Source organism: Gracilinanus agilis, chromosome 1, assembly GCF_016433145.1.
Source record: "Gracilinanus agilis isolate LMUSP501 chromosome 1, AgileGrace, whole genome shotgun sequence".
In the NCBI taxonomy this organism is placed as follows: domain Eukaryota; kingdom Metazoa; phylum Chordata; class Mammalia; order Didelphimorphia; family Didelphidae; genus Gracilinanus; species Gracilinanus agilis.
The window spans coordinates 421,431,760-421,457,110 of NC_058130.1; the positions used below are offsets into that span (position 1 = coordinate 421,431,760).

At 37.1% G+C, this 25,351-nt stretch overlaps 1 protein-coding gene across 1 annotated transcript in view; it reads right to left on the bottom strand.

The window, feature by feature from the left end:
- The window catches only part of MOCOS (molybdenum cofactor sulfurase), a 92,564-nt gene that overhangs the window by 22,733 nt on the left and 44,480 nt on the right, over positions 1-25,351 (bottom strand). Inside the window, exons 10-13 of the mRNA XM_044664991.1 lie at positions 24,963-25,044; positions 20,313-20,437; positions 10,349-10,454; positions 6,052-6,190 (exon numbers count right to left, since the gene is read on the bottom strand). Of these exons, the coding sequence (XP_044520926.1) occupies positions 6,052-6,190; positions 10,349-10,454; positions 20,313-20,437; positions 24,963-25,044 (452 nt within the window). The remainder of the gene's footprint in view (positions 1-6,051; positions 6,191-10,348; positions 10,455-20,312; positions 20,438-24,962; positions 25,045-25,351) is intronic.

Consider the following 25,351-nt stretch of genomic DNA (forward strand, 5'->3'; position numbering starts at 1 on the left):
GTCACATGCTGCCATCTTGGGATAAAAACTATTCTGATCATCACCCAAATCTCCCAGGTGAGAGGTGTTTCTAAATGAAAATAGAAAGACCCTAGCTGTGTGACCCTGAGCAAATCATTTAACCCCCACTGCCTAGCCCGGACCACTCTTCTGCCTTGGAACCAACACACAGCATTGATTCTAAGACAGAAGGTGAGGGCTTAAAAGAAAAAGAAAAATACTATACAGGCTCATCCTGTTGGGCTATTACAAGTGGACAACAAACTGGAATGCTAGAAAAAGTCTTCACTCATAAAAGTGAAGAAAACAACAGAACCAAAGCTATAGTGCAGGGGTCGGCAACATATGGCTCTCGAGCCATATCTGGCTCTTTTGAGGACCAGATATGGCTCTTTCTGCAGGAGCCATAAAGTCAATTTTTTTTCAGGCGCTGTTACAGGAGCAGCACTGTGAGCACTGTACGGCTCTCAAGAAATTACATTTTAAAAAATGTGGCGTTTATGGCTCTCACGGCCAAAAAGGTTGCCAACCCCTGCTATAGTGCCTGACATCTCCTGATCTGGAGAAAGCTGTGAATGGACCTTCCTGACTGAGGTTGTCTCTAGGGTAAAATCACCCTGAGGCAACAACTTATCAAGAGAACATTTGCCTTGCCTCAACTGTGTTATTCTAAGCATAAAGGATTTTCCAGATGTCATCAACCCCACAAAAACAAAAACAAAAAATAAGCTGAAGCAAATAGCACTGCAGAACAACTCTGCCCCAGGACCCATCACTCCCTCTCCATCTCCTGGTCTTTCTAATGAAATCATAAATAGTAGGTCCCAGACACAAAAAGAATAATGAAATGCCTCTGCTAGTTCGTAGACTAAGAATTATTATTATCATCATCATCATTATCAATAGCATTTTTAGTGTTTGTCTGTGACACTTGACAGTGATTTACACAGAGAATATGTTCAATAAATACTGGATGATTAGTCTTTTAGTTGGTCTATCTGCCTCCAACGTCTCTCCATTCCAAGTCATCCTTTACAAACTGCTAAAGTCCAAGGATAACTATGTGACAGTCCTTAATAAAGTCTAGTGGCTCCCTATTGCCCCTAGGATCAAATGTAAACCCTTCTATTTCACTTTCTCAAGTCCTAGACAGCTTGTACCCAACTGACCTTTGCTACCTATACATTATAATAATATATTATAAATTACTGTATATATGTGTATATGCATGTGGCCCACACATAGTTATATAACATTTTTCTCTTTCCCTCATTCTATGGTATCACTTTCTTTCTGTCCCTCGCTTCTGGCATATCTCTCATCTCCCATGCCTGAAATTTCCTTCCTCTTCAACACCACCTCTTAGAATCCCTCATTTCTCACATACCACCTTCTACATATAACTAAACCTTATATCTTTGGTTTTTTATTTTATTTTTTATATCTTTAGTTAATAGTGCCTTCCTCTCAAAATTACCTTGTATTTTTAAAATCTATTTACATTTATATATCTTGTCTCCTTTTACAAAGTAAGTTCCTTGAGAATAGGTAGTTTAATTTTTTTTAACTCTTACCTTCTGTCTTAGAATCAATAATAAGTATTAGTTCCAAGGCAGAAGAGCAGAGAGGACTGGCAATGGAGGTTAAGTGACTTGCCTTGGGTTATGCAACTAGAAAGTGTTTAAGGTCTAGGACCTCCCATATCTAGGCTTGGCTTTCTATCCACTGAACCTAGTACTGTTTCATTTTTGTCTTTACATCTCCAATACTTAACACATAGTAAGTACTTTAAAATGCTTCTTGATGGAATGGATATTAATTGATTATTAATCATTAACAATTAATGATCATTAATTTTTAATTATTAACTCAAGTTCCATCCTGGACATATGTGCTGGGCCAAATTCTTTGATTTCCATCATGTTCATCCTAATTAAATCCAAATCCTAAAAAGAAGGTGCTAAGGTGCTGCCGTTACACTTTAACCACAGCCACAATCAGAGGGTGCCTACTATCACAGTATGATTCATTATTTTCTTATGCATACCTCAAGGCCTTCTGCCAACCACATGCAGAAGGAAAATAAAATTGGCCAAAGGGCCCTAGGAGAAAATTCACTTTTGCTTTTTGATTGCTCATTATATCTGGTTCTTCTCATCATCCTGAATGCCAGTGCCATTCTTCCCTTGAATATCAAGGTTGGCATATCCTTTCGGCATTTCTGTTTTTGTCCTCCTGGTTCCAACATGGTTGATTGATTTCTGGCAATTGAAAACTTTGATTACTTCACTTTTATCTTGACCTCTGTTTCTAGACTTCAAGCTAGCCCTTTTTCATGGGTTCCATAATTCACCAGGTACTACCTTAACCTTCTCTTGCCTTTGATCCCTAGCAGCAGTGGGAACCTTAACCATCTCTCTTAGAGGTACAAGGCCTGAATCTCTGCTCAATCATTTCTTAGGAAAAACACTATTACCATTTCTCAGAGAACTTTAATCAATATGAGACAATTAATAAAAGGAGGATGCTAAAAGACCACACACACTCCCACCCACCGCTAAAATCTCAAGGAAACAGTTAATGTCCTTGTCAAGTGGAGAAATGTGACCACGAAGGACAACAGGAAATCAGATAGCAAGCTCTTTTGCAAAACATTGCAGATGAGAGGGATGGGAAAATTAGGAATTGTTTCACCTCAGGAAAAAAAAAACAGTGGAGGAGTTGAAGAGAAAACAAGTTCTAAACCATAAGTAGATAAAAATTCCCCAGCTGAAGCAAAGCGTTGGCATAGTATCAAGGTCTTTGCTGCTGGTCTTCTGAATTCATTGCCCAGATTCTTTGCTTAGCTTCTGACTCTTCTTGCTCAGAATGTTGGCTTAGGTTCTGAGTGCTCATAACCAAGCTGTTGCTTTGGCTTCCAGATTAGATTGTCTGTTTTGACCTTTAAGAACTGTGTGATCCTTTGATCCTGCCCTAATTCTTACCTACTGCTCGGCACTGACCTTTGATACTTGTACATTTTCTCATTTCTGATAATCTCTTTGGCTCCTAACCCAAGATGCTGGTCACCAGTTTCCTGGTCCTTCTCTGAAGTAAGCCCATTCTCAGGCCTACACCCTCTCTACTAACCCTAATATTAGCTTAAATTCACTGATCCTGGCTCCTTAGCCTGAGCCTATGACTCATTGCCTCCCATATTCCTAACAATGATACAATCTCAATGTAAAACTTATAACCAGACAATTGGGAATATGGAGACTTAGTACAAGTGGCAAGATAAGGTTCTCACAGCAAATTTTGGAGTCATTCTCAAGAGGTAACAGCTAAAATTGTGAGTCTGAATGGGTTTCTGAAGGAAAGTAGACAAATACACACAAAAAAAGGACTAAGGCAGAATTTTGGATGAAATCCCAGTTTGGGGCATAGGAAGAATGGAAACCATCAGAAGAGATGGTAAAGATTTGATCAAAAAGGAAGGAGGAGAGCCAGAAATTGGGGAGAAATTAGGGGGTTGGGGAGAATGAATAAAGAAGAGGCAAAAGGCTTATGAGATTAAAAATTAAATAGTAAGGAGATATCTGGGTGGCTCAGTAGATTGAGAGCTAGGCCTAGAGGCAGGAGGTCCTGGGTTCAAATCTGATCTCAGACACTTCCTAATTATATGACCCTGGACAAGTAACTTAACTCCCATTGCCTAGCCCTTACCATTCTCCACCTTGGAACCAATAAATACATAGTATTGATTCTAAGACAAGAGGAAAGGGTTTAGAAAAAAATTAACTAGCAACTAGCACATAGTAAGCACTAAATAAATGCTTTTTTATTTATTTTTATAATTTAATTATTATTTATTTATTAATCTAATGTTAATTATTTAGGTAGCTAGAGAATCGAAATTGGAATCATTAACTATCTATCCTTTTAATATATCCTTTCAATTACTGACCACTTTCAGGAGAACTTTTTCCATCAAGAAATGGAAGATGGAAGATGCTCTTTGTTCTCCCTTAGTTGTCAAACCATTCTCCTTACTTCCCCTACTTCTCCTACAACCCTTATTTCTCCATGACTGTCTTGAAGCCCAAAGCAACATAAAAATGTAAAGTGAAGAATGGTTGGAATTGGTAAGAACTCCATCCAAAATTCTGACTCCAACCCTCAAGTGCTGATTGCTGTGCTGGCAATGAAAGAGAACTTACTGGTAACTAACTAGTCTTTGGTTTCAGGTCATTGACAAAGATTTGATGACTTGCAATTCTGGGAATTTTCCAGGACAGAAGACTATCTCATACTTTAGAATATAGGTATCTCTTCCACATCACAGGGAATTAGGGACATGGTCCACCTATGATCTAGAAAATCTGCATGAATATTTTGTCCCTCCCTTGATAACAGAGAAATATGAATTGTTTCTTTTTCTTTTATGATGTTTATAGAAACTTATTGTGATATTTAGATTAAGTATTTAGTCATAGGCTATATAGTTTCTAAACTTTTTTCTGTGTCATCCACTGGCCTTCACATGACATCAGAGGCTTCTGCAAAACTTCCTCCAAATCCCCACTTAATTTCCTATGCCAACCCACAATACATCAAAACTACAGGAAAAGGAAAAAAAGAAAAAGAAACCGCGATGGGGAAAGTCATGATGGGGAAGGGATACCTGTACTTCTATTTTTATCACTGTTCTAGTGAATAGTTTCGCAAACATTTTATTGAGGTAAGAGGTAGAATGTAACAGACTTGTGCATTGCCTGGTTAAGGAAATCCTTGGTGAGGAAACTCCTTCTGCCAATGCAGACTGGCATTTGCTCTACAGTATAGTCTTGGAAATTTCCCTGTGGCATAGAGATAGTTAAGTGACTTTTTTAAGGTCACACAGTATGTGGCAGAGGTTGGCACTCTATTCACGATGCCAGGCTGCCTCTCTCTGCAAGATTATTTCTTTTAAAAATAATGTTCTATATTTAGGAGTTTGCTGTTCACTTGTTCAGTCATGTCCAACTCTTTACAACCCTAGGGACCATAGAGTCCCAGTACTGTCCATAATGTTTTTCTTGGCAAAGATAATGGAATGCTTTGCCATTTCCTTCTCCAGTGAATTGAGAGCGAGATTAAGTGACCTACACAACTAGTAAAGTGTCTGAGGCCAGATTTGACGTCAAGTCTTTCTAATGCCAGTTCCAGACCCATTACACTATACACTGAGCCACGTAACTGACACATGTTAAGGACAGAGACAGGTAATTAAAATTTTGTGAGGACCAATTACTCTATTCCAACTTGAATCCTCAAAATTGACCAATCTTAGAGAGATGTTGATAAACTGGGAAGGAATTTCAACCAACCAGACTTCTCAGAATCTCTGAATCCTCACAGTTGGTCAATAGTCACTTCAATCAATCAAGCCCAATCAATCAAAACTCACTTCAATCAATCAAGCCCAAAATATACCTAAATGGAAGGAATCTCTTACATGACAGGTAACAATGAGTCATCTAAATCTTTGCCTAAAGACTTCTAACTTCCCATCATTAGGAAGTTTTTTGTTTACTTGTTTGTTTTCTGACATTAAGCATAAATTTGCATCCACAGCATTCATTTATTCATTGCTCCTGGTTTTTGCCTTCAAGAGCCAAGCAGAAAAAGTCTAATCTCTTTTCCATAAAAGAGCCCTTCAAATACCTGAAGAAATCAAGTCATCCAAACACTAAACTTCCTATCATATGTCAACAGCATTTAAGCTAGCAAGACTAGAGATCTACTATGTAGGGTTAAAAGAAGCATGGTAACGATTTCACTGGATACCATCCCCTTAATTTGACTGGAAATGTTGATAAGAGAAAAGTGGCATAGGATCCTTACACTTAAGGAAACTTTGTAAGGGTTAAGGGAAGTTAAGTAGGTTTCCCAAGGTCACACAGGGAGTAAACATCAGAGGCAAAATTTGAACACAGGTCCTCTGAGGTCAGTGTTCTTTCCATAGTACTAAGTAAGGCTTCACTTATGTGGAAACCTCTGGGTAAGACTAATAGAACTTTTTCTACTTACCAGAAAATTCAAGGTGCCAATGGAAATCTCCTCCCATTTCTCTTCTTCAAAAGCTTGGGTTCCATTGATAACTATGTTGGCACGGAAACGTTCGATTAACTCTTTCATTGGCAATAACTCTTTTGTTCCATTTTCATCACTGTCAACACACTCCCCCCAAAAAAATGGGAGTAATGCATTAATTGTACTGTAAGACCACTATTTGTCTGGCTAGATAACTACTAATATTCATGTATCTACCTTGCTTATACTTGGGGGCATAGTAGTTAGGAAAGGAATGTTTATAAGACTTCATTGCCAAGATTTTGGGAAAGAGCCATTAATCTATAAGTGAAAGAAGCTGACCCATCTGCACAGTATGCATTCCTGGAAGAAAGCAAAGAAGTTGAAAAGTTTGGATAGTTCTTAAATTACTGGTTCCTAAAGCCATGAAAGGCTTGGTAAACTTGGGAGAAAGATCATCTACACTTAACAAATAGCTGTTGATTAATTGACATGAGCTGAAAACTGAAAAGAACTAATCTCGAAACAGAAAATAGAAGAAAGCTTTTAAATAATAATACCAAACCCCAGTTATCGAAGTATAACCAAATCACGCTAGAACCATTTACCTTATAAAGCACACAAAATGTCACCAGAATGACACAAATGACACAAAAATGTCACCAGAAGTCACAATTTGGATCTCAGTGACTTTGTATATTATCCTGTAGAAAAACATCAGAAATCAACAGCACGACAAAAATCTTGGAAGACTATAGAATGAAGTTGTGAGTCTGCAACTGTGTCTCATGAAGATAGGATGAATTCTCAGCAGCGTACAGTGAAAAACAGTGAACTGCATGTCGGGAGACCTTGGCCCTTCCTGGTCCCACCACCCAATAGTTGTCAAGAGTGGGTATCAGTAGTGCTTCTTCATCTCTGGAAACATTTAATTCTTTCCTCTCTCAAGTAGGGAGAGTGGCATCTTTTTCCTCACTGGATGGCCCTATACTGTGGGGAAATATCACCATCTAGTGGTCTATTAGGACACAGCTATAACAAGCTTCTAAAGCCAGAGATCAGAAGACCAACTCTACAAGGTAGGTTGGTTACCTTATAAGTTTCACAGAGTGATGATGGCCTCATCAAAAGATGTGAAAATGTAGGGCAGCTTTAAAAAGTTCCAAGGGACTATAGTTACAGGATGTTATTGTAACCTAAGCTGCCTTTCACCAACCCAAAGGAGAAGTATGAGAGGGAAGGGGTGGAGGTAAATCATCTCTAAAGTCAGCTCAGAACCCTCTGCAGCACCCCTTGGAGGCTGAAGACTTCACTATTCATCTGCCGCTTGCTGCTATTTCTATAGTTAATGATCTCCTCCTGGACCTCTCCCTATCACTGTGTTAATTAGTTGAGCAAGCCTTACCTTCCATTCACCTCCATCTCCACTCAAGTCCTACTCTATCTCCTCCTCCTCATTCCATTATACCCTCCAAAATTCCTTAATTCTGATTCTTCTTCTCTTGTGTTTCCTAGTCCTTACTGAATCTTATCTCCCCCATGACACTCCATCCATGGCTCTTCTCTTGAACCTTCCTCTCTGGCAGCTTCTCTCACACCCTGTTCCACCAACTCTCCTAGAAGGAGAGTCAGAATACTCTTTGCTCCCCAATGAAGCTTCTCCTCTCTCCCTTTGCCTCCATTACTCAGCAGCCTCCCCTCCTCTGAAGTTCAATCACAATCTTCTACCCAATCGAAATCATGATGGCTACTATTCACTGGTCCTCAGGTCATTCACCCTGCTTTTTCAAGGAGTTCAGCACCTTTCTCACATTCTTCCTCTTTCCCAATCCTGCTCTTACTCTAGGGAATTTCAACATTCACACTGATGATCCTATCCCCTTTACCTATCCTCCCAGTTCTTTAACCTCTCATGACCTCCTTCAATTCAATTTAACTAGACAGAGAAGGTCACATAGAGGATCTTTGCATTGTTCACAAATTTTCCACTTCTCTGATTAAAAATTAACATTAAACTATTATTCCATCTCTCCCTCTCCCTCACTCCTTCATCCTCATTAAGACTTTCATTCCCCCTCTCCCATTCAGGGTTTTTAAAAAAGACATTATCCCTATTCTGAATTCACTTTTTTCACTTTCCAACTTATAGTTGGCCATTTCAACTCAAGGCACCTAGGTGGCTCCGTGGATAGAGTACTCAGCCTGGAGTCAGGAAGAGATGAATTCAAATCCAGCCTCAGGCATTTACTAGAGTTTGAGCAAGTCACTTAACCTCTGTTTGCCTTAATCCACTGAAGGAGGCAAATTATTCCAGTATCTCTACTAAGAAAACCTCAAGTAGGGCCACAAACAGTCAGACACAACTGAAGCCACTGAACAACAACAAAAATAATATCTTCAGCAGCTCTATCACACAACAAGTTTAAAATGCCTTTACAATATGAACAAACTTAACAAAATAAGAACTGTAAATTATTAACATTCTTGTCAAGAAATGCTTCAAATCCCTAACCATAAAAGAAATGCAAACCCAAAAATTTTGTCTTGGACCCAGCAAATTAGCAAAATGACAACAAATGGGAATAGTGAATACTGAGGTGATGTAGAAAGATGGATATATGAATGCATTATAGACGGAGCTATGAATCAGTACAAGCCAAACTAGAAAGAAACATGGACTAAAAGAAAGTGACTAAAATGTCCATAACTCTCTGATTCAAAGATTCCACAGTTAAGAATAAACCCAAAAGAGGTCAATGACAAGTTATCAAAATATTTGTTTATCTCTGCTACAATATATTTAGAGTAATGCTTTATAGCTGCATTCCAGTCTATCTTTTAAAGTCTAATGCAAAAATCATCTAAACATAGGATCATGGGTCAGCAGCTGAAAGTGAGCTTAGAAATCAGCCAGTCCATTTTACAGTTGAGAAAACCAAGACTCAGTGAAAGGACATGACTCATTCTAGGATGAAACAGGTAGTTAAGATTTAGAACCAAAATCGAAACCCTAGTCCTCTGGGTTCCAAATCCCTAAAGGCTTTCCTGATCTCCTCTTCATTCATGATTACCTCAGATCTTACATACATTTTGCTTTACACCTGGAGAATCAACTTGCAATTTAACACTGTGTATTCTATTTGTGTCTAATCCTCTCAAAATACTCTAAGTTCTTCTGGAAAAGGAACTGTATCTTATCTAACCTTTAAATCTCTCCTACCTCAAGAATCTAACACAGTGTTTTCTATTTTGTACATACTTAAAAATGCTTGTTGGATTGAACTAGATTTGGTTTCTTATTCCTCATTGGCCTTTAATTCCTACACTTGATCTGGCCCTTGCCTCTACTGTTGGAAAAAGCTACGGATTTATCTGAAACACCTATGCCCCATCCTAGGACTATGCATAGATATGAATGTTCCTTCACAGAGCTAGTTTCGAGTATGGCCATGAAATTATGTTTGGTCTCTCACCTCATGAGCCCAGTCTAAGTGATCTCCAGGGCACAGATCTTGGAAGAAGGGAACCTGCTAAGAACCTCATAGCACAAGCAAGGAAATGCCACCCATGTGCCATCCCTGTGCAATAGCCCAAAGTCTCCAGGAACTTTGTCTCAGCTGTTAGTACTTACATTCATGAAATTGGGGCAAGCCTGAAGCCAGAGACCCCAACACATCTGAAGGAACATGTTATACCTGAAAAAGCTCCAAGGGCCTATATTTCAACATGGATGTTCTCCACCTCCATGTGTGATCGAGCACCAACTAATCTCCCAAACTTCATCTAAATTTGGCTTCTGAGGTGCACGTTTTATGAGATGTGAGGGATATCTTTCATTTCTCTGATGTAGACACTGATTTACCACAAAAGTCACCTACTTCAAGAAGATCTACTACTATGTGTTTGGGAAAACAATAAACTTTCAAGCTGCTAATTCACTAGCACAGTGTACATAATAGGCATTTAATAAATATTTGTCGAATATAATGAGTACCAATAAGGGTGAGCCACATTTTGAAAGAAACAAGAGGATCACTCCAGAAAGCAGCAGAAGCTGCTAATAAACAGTTGTCTAAGGGGAAACTAGTTGGCTCAGTGGATAGAGAATCAGTTCTGGAGATGGAAGATCCTGGGTTCAAATTTGACCCCAGAAATGTCCTAGCTATATGATTCTAGGCAAGTCACTTAACCTCCATTACGTAGCCCTTCCCACTCTTCTGTCTTTGAACCAACACAAAGAATTGATTCTAAGGGTAAGAGGAAGAGAGAGAGAGAGAGAGAGAGAATTTTTTACCTTTCATTTAACAGCTGATGAAGCTCCAGAATACTAGCTCTATTTATCAGGAGATACTGTGCTTCATTTACCAGAGAAAGGGAGGTTGTTGTGACATGAGATGGATCTAAAAAGAAAAAAAATCAGCATTTTTACATTACAGTTAAAAGCAACAATATGCTTTTTTTTTATTAAAAAACCCTTACCTTCTATCTTAGAATCAATAACCATATATTGGTTCTAAGACAGAGGAATGGTAAGGACTAGGCAATGGGGGTTAAATGACTTGGCCAGGGTCACTCAGCAAGGAAGTGTCTGAGATCAAATTTGAACCCAGGACCTCACTAGGCCTGGCTCTTCATCCACTGAGCCACTCAGCTGCCCCCTATGCTAAGGCTTGCTTAGCAAAATCTAATCATTCCTACAAGGTCTACTTAAAATCAGTTTTTTTTGCAGATGAATCCCATTTTCCATTATTTTACATTCCAAAGAGAGAGATACATTCATCTAGGAAAAATTGGGAGGCTTGGTCATAAAGATCCTATGAAAATTCTCCTGAAATGAATCAGATATATATCTCAAACCACTGAAGGGCAAAACAATTATGAAGGTAAGAAGGTAAAATAATATGATTTTGTCATTAAAAGAATGTCTAAAATATTAACAATTCCTACAATACTACTCAGAAATTTTCCCAAAAAAATTTTTTTGAAGAGGAAAATAAATCAAAGAACCAGAAACTCCAGCCATCTCTACCCTGTGCCTCACATGATATTCTCACCACAGGAATAACTCTACCTCTAGCTACAGAGATTTGGGCTGGTCTTAGACCAACTTAACCTGCAACTCTCCAACCATGGTGATTGTTCCCCCTCCACCCCTTTTCCAATCACCTGAATTTGCTGATCTCTTTCCACATACCTTTTCCAAATGTAAGGATGGGATTTGTACAAAGGGGATGGGACAAAAGGAGCCAGAAAAAGCAGGTGCTGACAGTTGCTGACAGTTGAGACCAGAGGGAATGCTGGGAAAGGGGACTTGGAAGAGGAAAAAAGGAGAGGTCTTTGGGCAGAGGACTGGGAGGAGAGAAGAGGAGGACATCCCAGCTCAGATCCAGTCCTGAAGGCTTCCTGAGGATCTTCCCTGATCAAAGGCATTCCATCGCATCTCACCCATTAAGACTTCAATAATAAAGTCAGCGAAATTTTTGGACTCCATTTTGGGAGCAATCTCTTAGTCTCCTTCTCCCATTACCCAACCTTGCTTGAGAGACCCCTTTCAGTCAAAACTTACAATTATAGAGAAGGATAGAAACAGAAGGAGAAGGGGCGGAGGAAGAAGCTTAGGAGTGAGAACCCCAAAGGTTCCCACCCAAGTGACAGACCCCATAGAAATAGAGAACAGGGCGCCCCAAAATCCCTCTGCCCCTCACCCCTTTCCCCAATCCTTGAATTGTGAATAATAAAAGCCATTCATCAGTCAGATAGCATTCCAGAGTGCCTGAGAGACAACAAGGGAGAGGGGAACCACAGCTTGGTCTGGCTGCCTCCATCTTGAAGTCAGACCACCCGCTGTGAAATTAACTGATGGGGGGAAGTTTGTGTGAACCCCATCCTTATTCAGAATCAGATTGGGGTACCACATACCTTATCTTATAGGGAAGCCTCGCCCCCAACTCCTGTGGTGTGGCACGACCATCCAGGTCACCCAGTTTAAGGGTGACACCCCCTTAAAGTCTCCCAGTGTATATTTGGCCCCAGGGGAGAACTGGAAGAGAAACTCACCACATAGACACACTCTCTCTCTTTCTTTCTCTCTCTCTCTCTTTCTTTCTCTCTCTCTCTCTCTCTACTCCCTCCCCCTTAGATCAAACATTGGTTAAAGGCTCTCTTTATTATTACACAAGTCATACTTATTTGTGTAACCCCTTGTAAAACTTAGACTTAGTCTGAATATCATTTATGGAGCTCCCAAAAGGAAGATGCAGTATCTCTAAATATGCTTTGCAATGGAGGGTCATGCCTAAGTGTTTTTGGTATAAGTGAGTTTCTGGCTAATAATAACAATTCGCATTTAACATAGCACTTGGAAATTTACAAAATGCTTTCCTCCATATATGTCTTTATCCCCATTTTTTCAGATGAAGAAATTAAGGCTCAGAGACAATAAATAACTCTTTCCACAGGTAGTAAGCCTCAGAGGCCAGGATTCAAATCCAAAGGGCTTGACTGGAGTTAGTTTGTGAACAGACAACAATCACCTGTAGATATAGTAAACTCTAATGAGATTATTTCTGTTTGCAGAGAAGTCTGGTGCAGAGCCTCAGGCTTCAGTAAGAGCTCTTGACTCATCAGACTGACTTTATTACAACCAGAGCTTGGCAACACACTGGATGTTAGCTGGTTGCCATGGTTCCACTTGGGATACTATTAGAAAGCTGGACAGACCAGTTGGGAGCAGACAGTGGTAAGATGGTAGCTATGAAACAGTGCCACATGACTCCTGTATTCAGTAAGTTCAGGGCATGCTAAAGTGAACTGTATTTTTATGTATTCCTTAAAATCATTTGTATATTCAATCAAATTTCAGTTAGGAAAAAGCACGTTTGTATAAAACAATAATGGGCTGTTAGGTGGGGTAGTAGATAGCATGCTGGCCCTGAAGTCAGGAGGACCTAAAGTCAAATCCAGTCTCAGACATTTAGCTGTGTGATCCTGAACAAGCCACTTAAAATTGTTTGCCTCATTTTCCTTATCTATAAAGTGAGCTAAAGAAGGAAATGGAAAACCATTCTAGTATCTTTGCCAAGAAAACTCCAAATAGGGTCATGAAGAGACCCTCTCACTTCATCTATTTGTATTTCCAGCATACATAATGGTTGGGACATAGTAATTGTCTAATAAATGTTTTTAAAGGGGCAGTGGATAGAGAGCCAAGACTGGAGATGGGAGGTCCCAGGTTCAAATCTGGCCTTAGACACTTGCTGTGTATACCTGGGCAAGACATCTGACTCCAATTGTCATGCCCTAACTGCTCTTCTTCCTTCAAACTGACACTTCATATCAATATTAAGAGAAAAGGAAAAGGGTTTTTAAAGATAAATAAAACAAAATGCTTTTTAATTCTTCCATTTATAATTATTCAAGGTATATGCCTCATGTTTTTAAAAAATGGCAGTTTTCCACAACTGTTTTTCTTAACATCAAGGGAGAGTTTTTTATTATTTGAAGAGGAGGGAGAGAAATAAGAAGGGGAAATGTTTCAGGAAATACAAAACAAATGGTGATGATACCTTAAGAAAAAATGAAGGCTGAAGACAAAAAGAACTGGCTAAGTAGAAGTTAGATTAGCAGGTTCTTAAGAGCTGGTTTCAGCACAAATCAAAAGACAAAAATAAAGATTTCATAAGAAATTTGATCCTTTTGTCTTGCAGGGTTTCATGATAATCAATTTCCAAAAAGAAAACAACTATAAAAATAATTGCAAGCTTATGTAATGGTATCTTTTGGAGAGTATGAAAAAGTAGAGAAATTCTAAGAACCTGATAATACCATCAAATTATGCAACCCAACCTATATACACACAGTGAAATGACTCTTTGATTTCAATGCAAAGGTGGAAATAAAGGAAGGATAGGAAAGATATGCTGGAAAACATAGGCTCAAAGATCTAGAATTAGAGCAGATCTCAGAGGCTATTTCCCTTCCCTCATTTAAGGAACCTAGTCCCAGAAAAGTTAAAAGACTTTACTTGGGTCTCACAAGAAGTATCAGAATCAGGATATAATTCTAGGCTCTCTGTCTCCAGAACCAAGAATCTTCAAGGAAATTAATGGTTACCAATGTGGGAATAATGTCTGGATTATTATTTATCAATATTAACAATTAAATTATGTTATTCTAATTATTAATTATTAATGTGCTCGGTGTACAGTCAGAACATCAACTTGTAGGAGCAAAGGTCAACATCACATTAGATGATTAAATAAAAATCAAAGGATAGGGTATAAGCAACTATAAGCCTAACTTAATTGATCGAGCTGCTAATGCTAAAAGATTAGAAATAAAAGATCAACACAGACTATCATTTCCTAAGAAAGTTTAATCAGCATAAATTGTCACAATCTAAAGACCAGAAAAGTGTAGAATCACTCTGCCTGTAATCCATATTAGTTGTACAACCCTGTGCAAGTCACTTAGCCACTCTGTGCCTCAGTTTCTTCATTAGTAAAATGAGAGATCTGGCTTCAATGGTGTTTCTAAGATCCAATCCATCTCTAAGTCTATCATGCTATGATCCTTGCTTAGATAGCTATGCCAACAGTGGTTGCTGGTTTAAAATGTAAAACTTAATTAAATATTAAAGAAGAGGATAGCAAAAGGATATGAGATATAAATAAACAATAAAACAATAAACAGCAAGAAGCAAGAGGGAGGGGGAATAGATTTATAGAAAGCCAGTGTTTATAGATAAAATGGGAAAGGTAATGGAAAAAACTGGAAAATTTATGCTAAGATTTCTCTAGCAAATTCTTTTATCAATGACTATCCATAGCCCTAGTATGATACATGAAGAAGAAGCAGAAATGACAGTGAAGGTGGGGAAAGGTAGAAATAGCATGCAACAAATCAAGTATACACAGAGGAGATGCATGCTGGAAATAACACAATTTTAGGGGGATTTTTAGGGATTGAAATTCAAGATACACATATTTGAATTTATATATATGTATAAATATATATATATCATATATATATATATATACATAAACCCTTACCTTCCATCTTAGAATTGATACTGTTATATTACAGTATTAGTTCCAAGGCAGAAAAGTGGTAAGGGCTAGGAAATGGGGGTTAAGTGACTTAGCCAGTATCACACAACTAGGAAATAATTCAAGATATATTAAAGAAGAATATTAAAGTGTTGGGGGAAAGCATGGATTTTATTAATACTCTCCAAAAAAGTAACAGAAAGTATCAATAACTGACTCATATTTCTACTTTCTAATCTCTCCACAATCTTCATGAGACATCTTCATTTATATAAAAGGTATCCTTAATGGACAACATAAAGAGGAAAGAAGCAAATTTTTACAAATGCTACTCTATAGAGCATCACATCTTTATAGTCAGTCACATAATTGATGAAAGCTGTAGACAATAAAAAAAATGCTACTAGACATTGTTTAGTAACTATTTTTAAAAAGCATTCAGTTCTGTGGAATAAAATGCTGCTTCACTTTGCAAGTTCTCAACCAAAAAGGTGTCCTCATAAGCATATGTAAAAATCATATAAGATTCCTTGATGTCACAACAAGCTTGTTTGATTTTTTAAAAACTCACCCACATGCTTATTAATACCAAGTAAATCAAAAAATAAGGAAACATGGTTTCCACAGGTGTTTTCCCCTTGTCAAGGACTTCTAGTGCAAAGAGCAAATTGGAAGATGAAGTCCCTCCTGATATTCCCACCTGTGGATAGCATCTTACTAGTTCCATCTAGTCCCAGACCATTACAGAACCTCCTATATGAGATCTATAATCACACAAAAGAATGTGGCTCAATTATACACATGATGGGGAAGGGGAAAGAGTAAAGATTATAGATTAAAATGAAAATTAACTATATTCTCCATTGTGATATGTAACTAAATGGAGGTCTATTTATAAAACTGGTCTAACAGTACATGTATCTTGGGACAGTGGATAAATTAATGAGGCACCAACTTGAATATGAGGAGAAAGGCCTGATTTATCAATGGAAAATTCTCACCATGCTTCTAACAACACAAAGACAACCTAGCCTGCTTTCCTTTTGCTGCTCAGTTCTGGGTCCAATTTATTGTCCATCCTCAGTGTGTCTCCACAATATGTATCTAATGAATCGTCTCCATAAATTGTCCTCACCACTGCAAATAAGCGTCTGGACAACAGGCATTCTTCATCAAGTGAGATAATAATTCTAAATAAACACAGTGCCTGGCACATAGCGAGTGTGCTAAAAATATTAGTTATTGTTAATTCATTTTCTTTTCCTGTGTAGATAGTTATACCAACTTCTTTAAAATGATTAGGCATATATTTTAAAAGGATTTGCACTGTTCTGGGGCTTTCTACAATCAATACATCATCTGCAACCACGAACATATGGAGGATCTCACCATCTAGAGGAAATCTCTTCTAAACTTAGGCTCTGCACTAGCTTTCTTCCACAACAGTAGCAAATGCCTTTGAATTTAAGGAGCTTATGTTTCCTTGCCTTATATCAATAGTCAGATGACCGAACAAAATTATCTGTTACTTCTGTCAGAGAATCATTTATGATGTTGACATAGGCATGAGAGAGTTGTTGTTGGACAAGAGTCTTTAAGGTAGCATTTGGCTTTACAAAATCAGAGCCTTTTTTTTACAGTCAACCAACAAAAAAAAAAAACGAGACGTCTTTTGGTCTTTACATCTTTCAGTCAATTGTGAGATGGTAGAGATGTGATCTACTATGGAATATCACTCTCAAAAGCTTGACTACAAGACCTCAAACAATATATGTGTGTAAATTATTCTCATTAACATTTTATGTAAATGGGAAAACAAACTATGAACTAGAAGTGATTAGTGTTGTTTCAGTTGTTTCCTGGGGGACTGTAAAGAGCTGAGATCTTTTTATATGTTTTTAGTATCTTCCCTTCCTTCAGATACTCCAATGATCTCTTAATTATGTTGTCTCTAGAACTACTTCTGCATAAACTTAGTCTAGCTGCTTTTCCCAAATTTGTTTTCCTCAGGGACATTTCCATTTCCTTCACAAATATGTCCAGAACTGTGATGTTGAAGTGGCTCTACCAAACTTAGTAGTAAGAATTTTGAAGAAAAATGTTTGCAGTTCTTTTCCATTTTTCATATTGATTGTCCTCCTTCCTTTTTCATTCTTAAATCCCTTCAGTTTAACTTAGCTTATTTAGGTCTAGTGCCAAGTCTTCTTTAAACTTGTTTTTCATTTTGCCATTTCTTACTGTTTTATGAGGTGATTCTGCTCATAATTTTCTACTATATTTCTCCATAAAATTTAAAATGAGTATATTTTAAAATGGGGTTGCCCTTGGCTCTTCTGTCTACGTCCTTCAAGAAGAGAAAATATTTACTGGCAAATATGCTTCTTATGATTTTCATTTCTTTTTATGGCAATTTATTTATATCAGTTAATCTACTGTATAAAATTGCTATCATCCATGTCAATGTCCTTTCCTATAACTATTTTCTACTTTAGTCATCAAGGATTTATTTCAATGTGTCATTTGGAGTTGTTTCAATTGCATGTTATATCTTTTTTCTCATTTTCTTTCTTTTGCTAGTTCTATATGTTATATTTGCCCTAAAAAGTTGATTGTTTCACCATACCAATTACTACCACAACAGTACCAAGTCATTTCCTATATGTTAAAACACTCTCAATTTCATTTTTTGTGCATGTGATGTTATTTAATGCTTGCTGTATCTAGGACTTCTCAATTCTTTTCTTTGAAAAAATTTTAGTAATTTACAGGCAAAAATCTGAGTGGTCTACAAACCTGGGTGCCCTCATGATCTTAATTACCAATATATTATATATATGTATATATGTGTGTATTTACATATACATATTTTTTAAACCCTTACCTTCCGTCTTGGAGTCAATACTGTGTATTGGCTCCAAGGCAGAAGAGTGGTAAGAGCTAGGCAATGAGGGTTAAGTGACTTGCCCAGGGTCACACAGTTAGGAAGTGGCTGAAGTCAGATTTGAACCTAGGACCTCCTGTCTCTAGGCCTGGCTCTCAATCCACTGAGCCATCCAGCTGCCCCCTCCAATATATTTTTGACATCTTTGAATGAGTTACTATCAGAACCAATGTTAATGCAATTTTGGAGAGTCTTTGATTGATCTTTGTAAAATCTGTCTATCTCAGCAATAGATGTTGGTATATAAACTGTAATTATTTTCAAGATGATCTTTTTGAAAATAATTACCGAGTCCTATAAGTTATTATAAACAAAGTCCTCCATGAAATGATGTTCCTTTTTTCTCTTTGAGCCCATTATAAAAACCAAATTTTTTATACTTTTTATAAAAATAAATATTAAGAAAGCATAATGTTTGACATTCTTAGTGACCTGAATGAATGATAAATTAGCTAGCATTCTGGTTGATAGATTAGATTGGGGTTTATAGTAACATTTGGTTACTATAAATCAATTCACCAGGGTCTGATCACTCCATTGAATATTGATACTTACTTCAATATTTAAAGGAGCAATAATTTTAATGGTTGTAGCTTGCTTTCTACTAATTAAGATTGAAGCACTTATATGTCTTAGAAGATGATCTTCATGAATCACGTGGTTCGATAGGGACATGATTAGGGTTTTGATGTTAAAAGGTCACTCTTCTGCAGGTATTAATAACATGGAAATAGATTTTGAACAATGATACACGTATAACCCAGTGAAACTGCTTGTTGGATGGAGGGGAGGAAAGAGTGGGGGGGGGGGATCATGACTCATTTAACCATGGAAAATATTCTAAATAAAAAAGAGGTGGGGGAATCACAACAGCTAAAAAAGTAAATATATCTATTGGTTGGTGCCATATTTCTCTTGATGAATGTCTTTGAACATAATTATAGGCTAGTGTTCAAATGAGAAACAACATAGACCATCACTAAGGCCAGCATTCCTCATCTTTTAAGTCTTTAAGAACTCCCCATACCCCAACTTGCTCAGAGCTATGTTGGCTGTCTTTGTTCATACCGTGCAAATGATTATCACATACATGACAATATTCTTAAAGAACACATGATATTTGGACCTTAATTATTTCCCTACCACCACGGCCACCTATCTGAGCCTTCTCTGCTTTGAGACATCTCAATCGATGAATAAATAACATGTGATGGGCACATGGATGAAGATGGCAGAAGGCTCTGGTAAAAACTGAGAATCCCAACATAAACATAGGCATGCCCAACCAATGGATTCCAATTCATCCTATAATCTACCAGAAGAAGAAAGAGATGTTTTCTTGACTAATTTGCATTCATCTCTCTTAACAAACCAGCTGCAACTTTCATCATGGCTTCATTTTGTAGAATAAAATAAATTTTTTGAGTATTTAAAAAATATCTGGAAGAACATCAGCTTGATGAATAATGAAAAAAAGAACCAAGGTTACTTCCACCTTTCCATGAAGCAAAGGAGGCTCACTTTCAGGTAAGCTCATTGAACAAGGTTTAATGCCTCATATTTGAATGATAGTTTTTATTTTTAAAGAGGTTTCCCCTACACTTCCACTTAAAGATGAAGATTAAGCAATTTGGGAATAGCTAAGTGTCTCCTAGAATAGAGAGCCAGGCCTAAACACAGGAGGTCCTGTATTCAAATCTGGCCTCAGGTACTTGCTAGGTATGTGACCCTGGTCACATCACTTAACCCCAATTGCCTAGCCCCCTTATACCTCTTTTCTATCTTGGAACCAATAGTTAGTATTGACTCTGAAATAGAAGCTAAAGATTTTAGGGGGGGCGAAGATTACGCAATTTGCCATGGGACAGAGCCAAGAGCAGAGCCCATATCTTCTGATGGGAACCTGGGTTTGATAACTTATTAGGTGAACAAGAAAACTGCTGAATTACATTTTTTAAAACTTCTTTATGTAAGCTGTCCTTAAACTTAGAACAAAGGGGTTAAAGTCAACCCTTGAAGTCTTCTTAAGTAGCCTATCTACAATACACAGTCACTAACCAATAAATAAATCATCTTGCCTGACATAGGGTCAGCAATTTCCCCTTTCTAATATGAAAGATGGCACTGACTCAATTTTATGCATAAAAATGAGTCTTCCCATAAATTAACTTCACATGGAATTCTGATGTGCACAAAGACCAACATGGAATAGTTTCACACTAGATAAGCCTAGACTTTAATTTTCCAAAGGCCAGGCTAAATTGCTTTACCTTTTGTATGTTTCTTATTTGCCCTTCTTTTGAAATTTGAACTCTGTTTGATCAAACGACAATGACGACCAAAAAATTTTGACAACCAGTCTGAAATTTTTTCCCCACAATCATACGTATTTACCCTGGAAAGAAAAGATAGAGATACCGTTAGTCTTTCTTTAGGCAATAACATATAACTGCTCTCATTTTTTTTTTTAATTTTCAAATCCAAGGACAACAAAATCTTGGTTAAGCAACATTCAGGTTAAGTGGAAGCTCTAAATAACACTCAAAGGCACATGGGGATGTGGGGTGGGAATTAAAGTTTTTAAAGGCAGACAGAATTGAAAATTTTGATATGTCACTTAAAAGCTGCTGCTTGCTTGAACCCTTCAGGGGAGAATAAAGCTTTAGAAATCATTTTGAAAGGCATTATATATGTAATTATAGCCATCAAGAACCACAAAGCTCAGAATTTCACACTTTTTAAGAATTACACCCTTGCTATTTGAAAAAGCCCTAAGGTCATAGTTTTGACTTGTTCCTTGATCCTGTATATTTTTTTTTGAGGAGGAGGAGAGGGAGAGAGGAACAGACAGATGCAAGTCTGAAAAATAAGTAAAGGCTGCCAGGTTTTGTTATATAATGTCTTTAAAAATGTGATTTGGGAGGGACAAACACAGGTGTTATTAAAATCCTCTTTACTCATTTTTCTACTAAGAAAAAAAACACCTTACATCTTCCTCTGGAAAGGTAAGATAAATATGAAATCTTATTATGTAGCTTTCCTCTTCTTGTGAGCTTTTAGGAGATTGCCTATAAAGGCTATTTTTTTTTAATTTTTAACTTATTTATTTTTAAGTATTTTTCCCTGGTTCCATGATTCATTTTTTCCCTCTCTTTTTCCCTCCCCCCTCCTGGAGCTAACAAGCAATTCCCACTGGGTTATACATGTACTATCACTCAATACCTACTTCCATATTATTCATTTTTGTGATAGAGTAATCTTACGAAGGCTATTTTTGACAAGTAATTGTGTCACAAATACAAGCTAACACCCAACTAACTGGAACTTTTTATGCAGAATGTCTTATTCCTCTCCCATCCATGTGGTTATCCAAGGTGTTATTAAACAACTTCTGAAAACACTTAGTCCAATAATTTCTTTGTGCAGTGCCCAGAATTGCCACTGTTAGAACATAGATACATAAAATAATGAAAAAATATTTTCACGTTAATTGTATTCCAATGCTTCAATGGTTCTGTGAGCTACTCCTAATGGTACAGATTTCCATCCATACATCTGTTTCCTGCCCTTCTGCTAGGATACCACAAAGGATGGGCTCAGCATGATGGAGACATTTCTCTAGGTCTGTCAACATTCCATAAGTAATAGGGTTATACTTGGGCTGCCTGTCTATCATCGTCTCCTCTTCCAATCATACATTTCCTACAAGATACTTTTAATGCTATTTCCAGCTCACAAGTAATCTTCAGTAATATGGTTCAGCCTACTTATATCCATTGTCCAGCTTTCAAGTGTCCTTGGATTGCCCATGATTTTGATTCCCTAGAGATTTTAATATACATGATTTGCAGCCATTTGGCATCATTGGGAGAATGCTGGCATTAAAAAATGGCTTACTGAGTCATAGCTTGTGGCAAAGAAGTACACAGATCAATTTCCCTAATGCAATCTAGTCTGAATTCTTCCAGTCCCTTAGCCATCTGCAGTATTTGTCTAAGACATATAAATATAGAGAGATACATACAAATATGCATACAATGGATTATCTAAATGGATTGCCCATCCAACTAGATATGGTAGTCATTTATTTATATATTATCATGTAAATAATAAAGTATATTCAAGAATTATACAGAGTAGATAGAAAGTAATCTTGGAAGGCAAAGTACAATAAGCTTCCATAGAACACAGGAGCTGGGTCGGAAATTAAGATATGGAAATGAAAAGGGAGAGCATTCCAAGCATGAGGGACAGCCAGCGCAAAGTTATAGAGGAAGGAGATGAAATATCATGTTTGAGGAACTAGTAGATCAATGTAGGAAGATCATAGAAAGTATGGAGGGAACAAAGTATAAAACTAGAGGACAGGTTATAAAGAGCTCTAAGTGCCCAACAAAGAGCTTTACATTTCATCCTGGAGGTAATACATAGCACCTAGAGTTTACTGAGCAAGGAATTACATTGACAAATCTAGGCTTTGTAGCTAAGCAGAGATTGGAGACAGGAGAGACTTGAGGTAAAGAGACCATTTAAAAGGCTAATGCAGTAATCTAGTCAAGAGGTAAGGTGGCTCATTGGGTTGAGATATAGGTCTAGAAATGGGAGGTCTTAGAAATCTAGTCTCAGACACTTCCTAGCTGTGTGACCCTAGGCAAGTCACTTACCTTCCATTGCCTAGCCCTTACTGCTCTTCTGCCTTGGAATTGTCTATCCTTGCCACTCTTCTGCTTTGGAACCAATACACAGTATTGATTACAAGATGGAAGGTAAGGGTTTTTAAAATTTTTTAAAAAGAGGTGATGAGAGTCTGAACTAGAGAGTGGTGGCTATGTAAATAGAAAGAAGGAGTTAGAAATGAAAAATGTTGTAAAGGTAGAAACAAGATTTGGCCATGCGATGGATATGCAGGTCAAGGAAGAGCCAGGAGTGAAGGAGGGCAGGGACTCTGCAAACTTGAGGATTTGGGAAGATGGCACTATTCTCTCCAAAAGCAGAAATGTTCAGGTGATGGGGGATGTTTGGAGAAAAGACAAGTTCTGTTTCAGATATGTGGAGTTTGAGATGTCTATGGGGCAATTTGTTGAAAAAGCTTATAATGACTAAAGACTGGAGCTCAAGAGAGTAACTAACCAGGAAAAAAAGGACTTTCTTGCACCTGTTTGTATTTTCCTTTGTGACCCAATCTCACTTTAATAGTAGTAGGTGTCCAAAGAAAGAGGAAAAGGATATATATGTGCAAAAATAATTATAACAGCTCTTTTTTAGTGACAAAGAATCAGAAAGTGAGAGAGACAATTATGGACCATCAATTATGGAATGGCAGAACAAATCCTAGCATATGAAATACTTTTGTTCCATAACAATGATGAAAGAGATGGTATCAAAGAAAAATGGGAAGACTTGCATGAGTTGAAGTAGAGTAAAGTGAGTAGAATTAGAAAAATAATTTGTATAATAACAACAATATTTAGGGGAGGGAAAGAACATGAATCATGTAGCCATGATTCTAAATTAATTAATTAAATGAAATTTTCAGATAAAAACAATATTATAAAAACTAACAACTTTGGAAGATTTTGGAAAAAACAATATTATAAAAACTAACAACTTTGGAAGATTTTGGAACTCTAATCAATACAATGACCAACCAGAATTCCAGAAAACTCATGATAAAATATGCTACCCACCTTCTGACAGAGAGGTAATGAGCTTTAGGGAGCAGATTGAGACTTTTTTTTAATATGGGCTATTGTGTGACTATAGCATGTTTATAACAGGGTATGTTTTTCTTGCTTTCTCAGTAGAGGGGCAGGGGTTAGAGATGTGGGAAAACAAAAATTCAAATCTTTATGAAAATAAGATAAAAATGAATTTTAAGAAATGCTTGTAGATCTCATTGAGTTGATGTTAGTCTAGAATTTGTTAAAAATAGATATGATGTTAGCCAGCATAGCACAGTGGAGAAAACCTTGAATTTAGAGTCAGTGGACCCAGATTTGAATCTTCCTTTAGCCAGTTATTATCATCTGTGGTATCTTAGGGCAAATCATTTCCCATCTCTAAGCTTCAGTTTCCTGATCTATAAAATAAGAGAGTTGATCCAGATTATCTGTACGGTCCCTTCTAAATCTAAATTTATGGCAATAACAAGGTATTATTTGAGGAGGGAGTTAGAAGTTCTTTCAAGCTCTAAAAATATGATTCTATGATCCATCAAAAAGAATATCAGGAAGGCTTCATTATATACAAGAATCTCTCTTTGATTTAGACTCTACAGAGGACTTTATGATGATGTCTTTGGGGCTGTGGAGGGCAACATAGTTCCCTGTTTTATTCCTCTTTTGATGCTGATGATCAAAAGATTGCTGGACAAAGTAACCTCTGTAGTTGAATCTATCAAAGAACCTTGTACAATTATAACATATACATAGACGATAGTTTGTTAGAGAGGAATCCTTAAAGCTACATTCTGCTCTACTGAATAAAATTTTTTTTGTAATCCACAAATAATAAATACCTTTTAGTAAATTTTGTATCTGTGAAGATATGGTCTGCTCAAGAACATAATTTGTAAAAGCATATCTATCCCTTCCTCATATTCTCATAAAGGTTCATAATCTTTAGAGCATCATCATAAACATTACACAGAAATAAGAGAGTTCGCATATGTCCAATGTTGTTGATGTCATTTCCTTAAGGGGTTTTGCTAGCAGCTGATTTTTTTCCCCAAACATTTAGTGTCATTTCCTCTTTGACATATCTTGAAGATCAGAATTAAGTTCATTGTATATCCTTCTTTCCTAGAAATTTACTTTGTGCTTTTCCCTCTATGTGGTAAAACACGTTTTGCCCCAAAACTACTACATGCTTATAATACACTATGAAATCAAAATTAGAGATTTGCATATTAAAATTCTTACCTATCTGCACAGACTTTGCTCTGACAAATCTGATACTCTTTTTCATTATTTTCATCTAGAGGCACATCTATAGGTTCCATCCCTACATGAATAAAAATTAAAGATAGTTATAATACCCCAAAAATATAACTGAGCAATTGCAAAATTCTGTAGTTGAAATGAAAGTTGCTTGTATCAAGTACATTTCTGGACTTCGTTGATATTTTTTACATAAAGAGATTTTTGTTCATCATTTATTCAACAAAGCTTTTGACACCACAGGCTGCAGATGTAGACACCCATCCTGGGTTCAGATTCACAACTGCTGTTGTCATAAATGAGTACTCATCCTCAGTTTCCTTATCTACAAAATGGGGATAACAATGTTTAAATACCCTACTTTAAAGAGA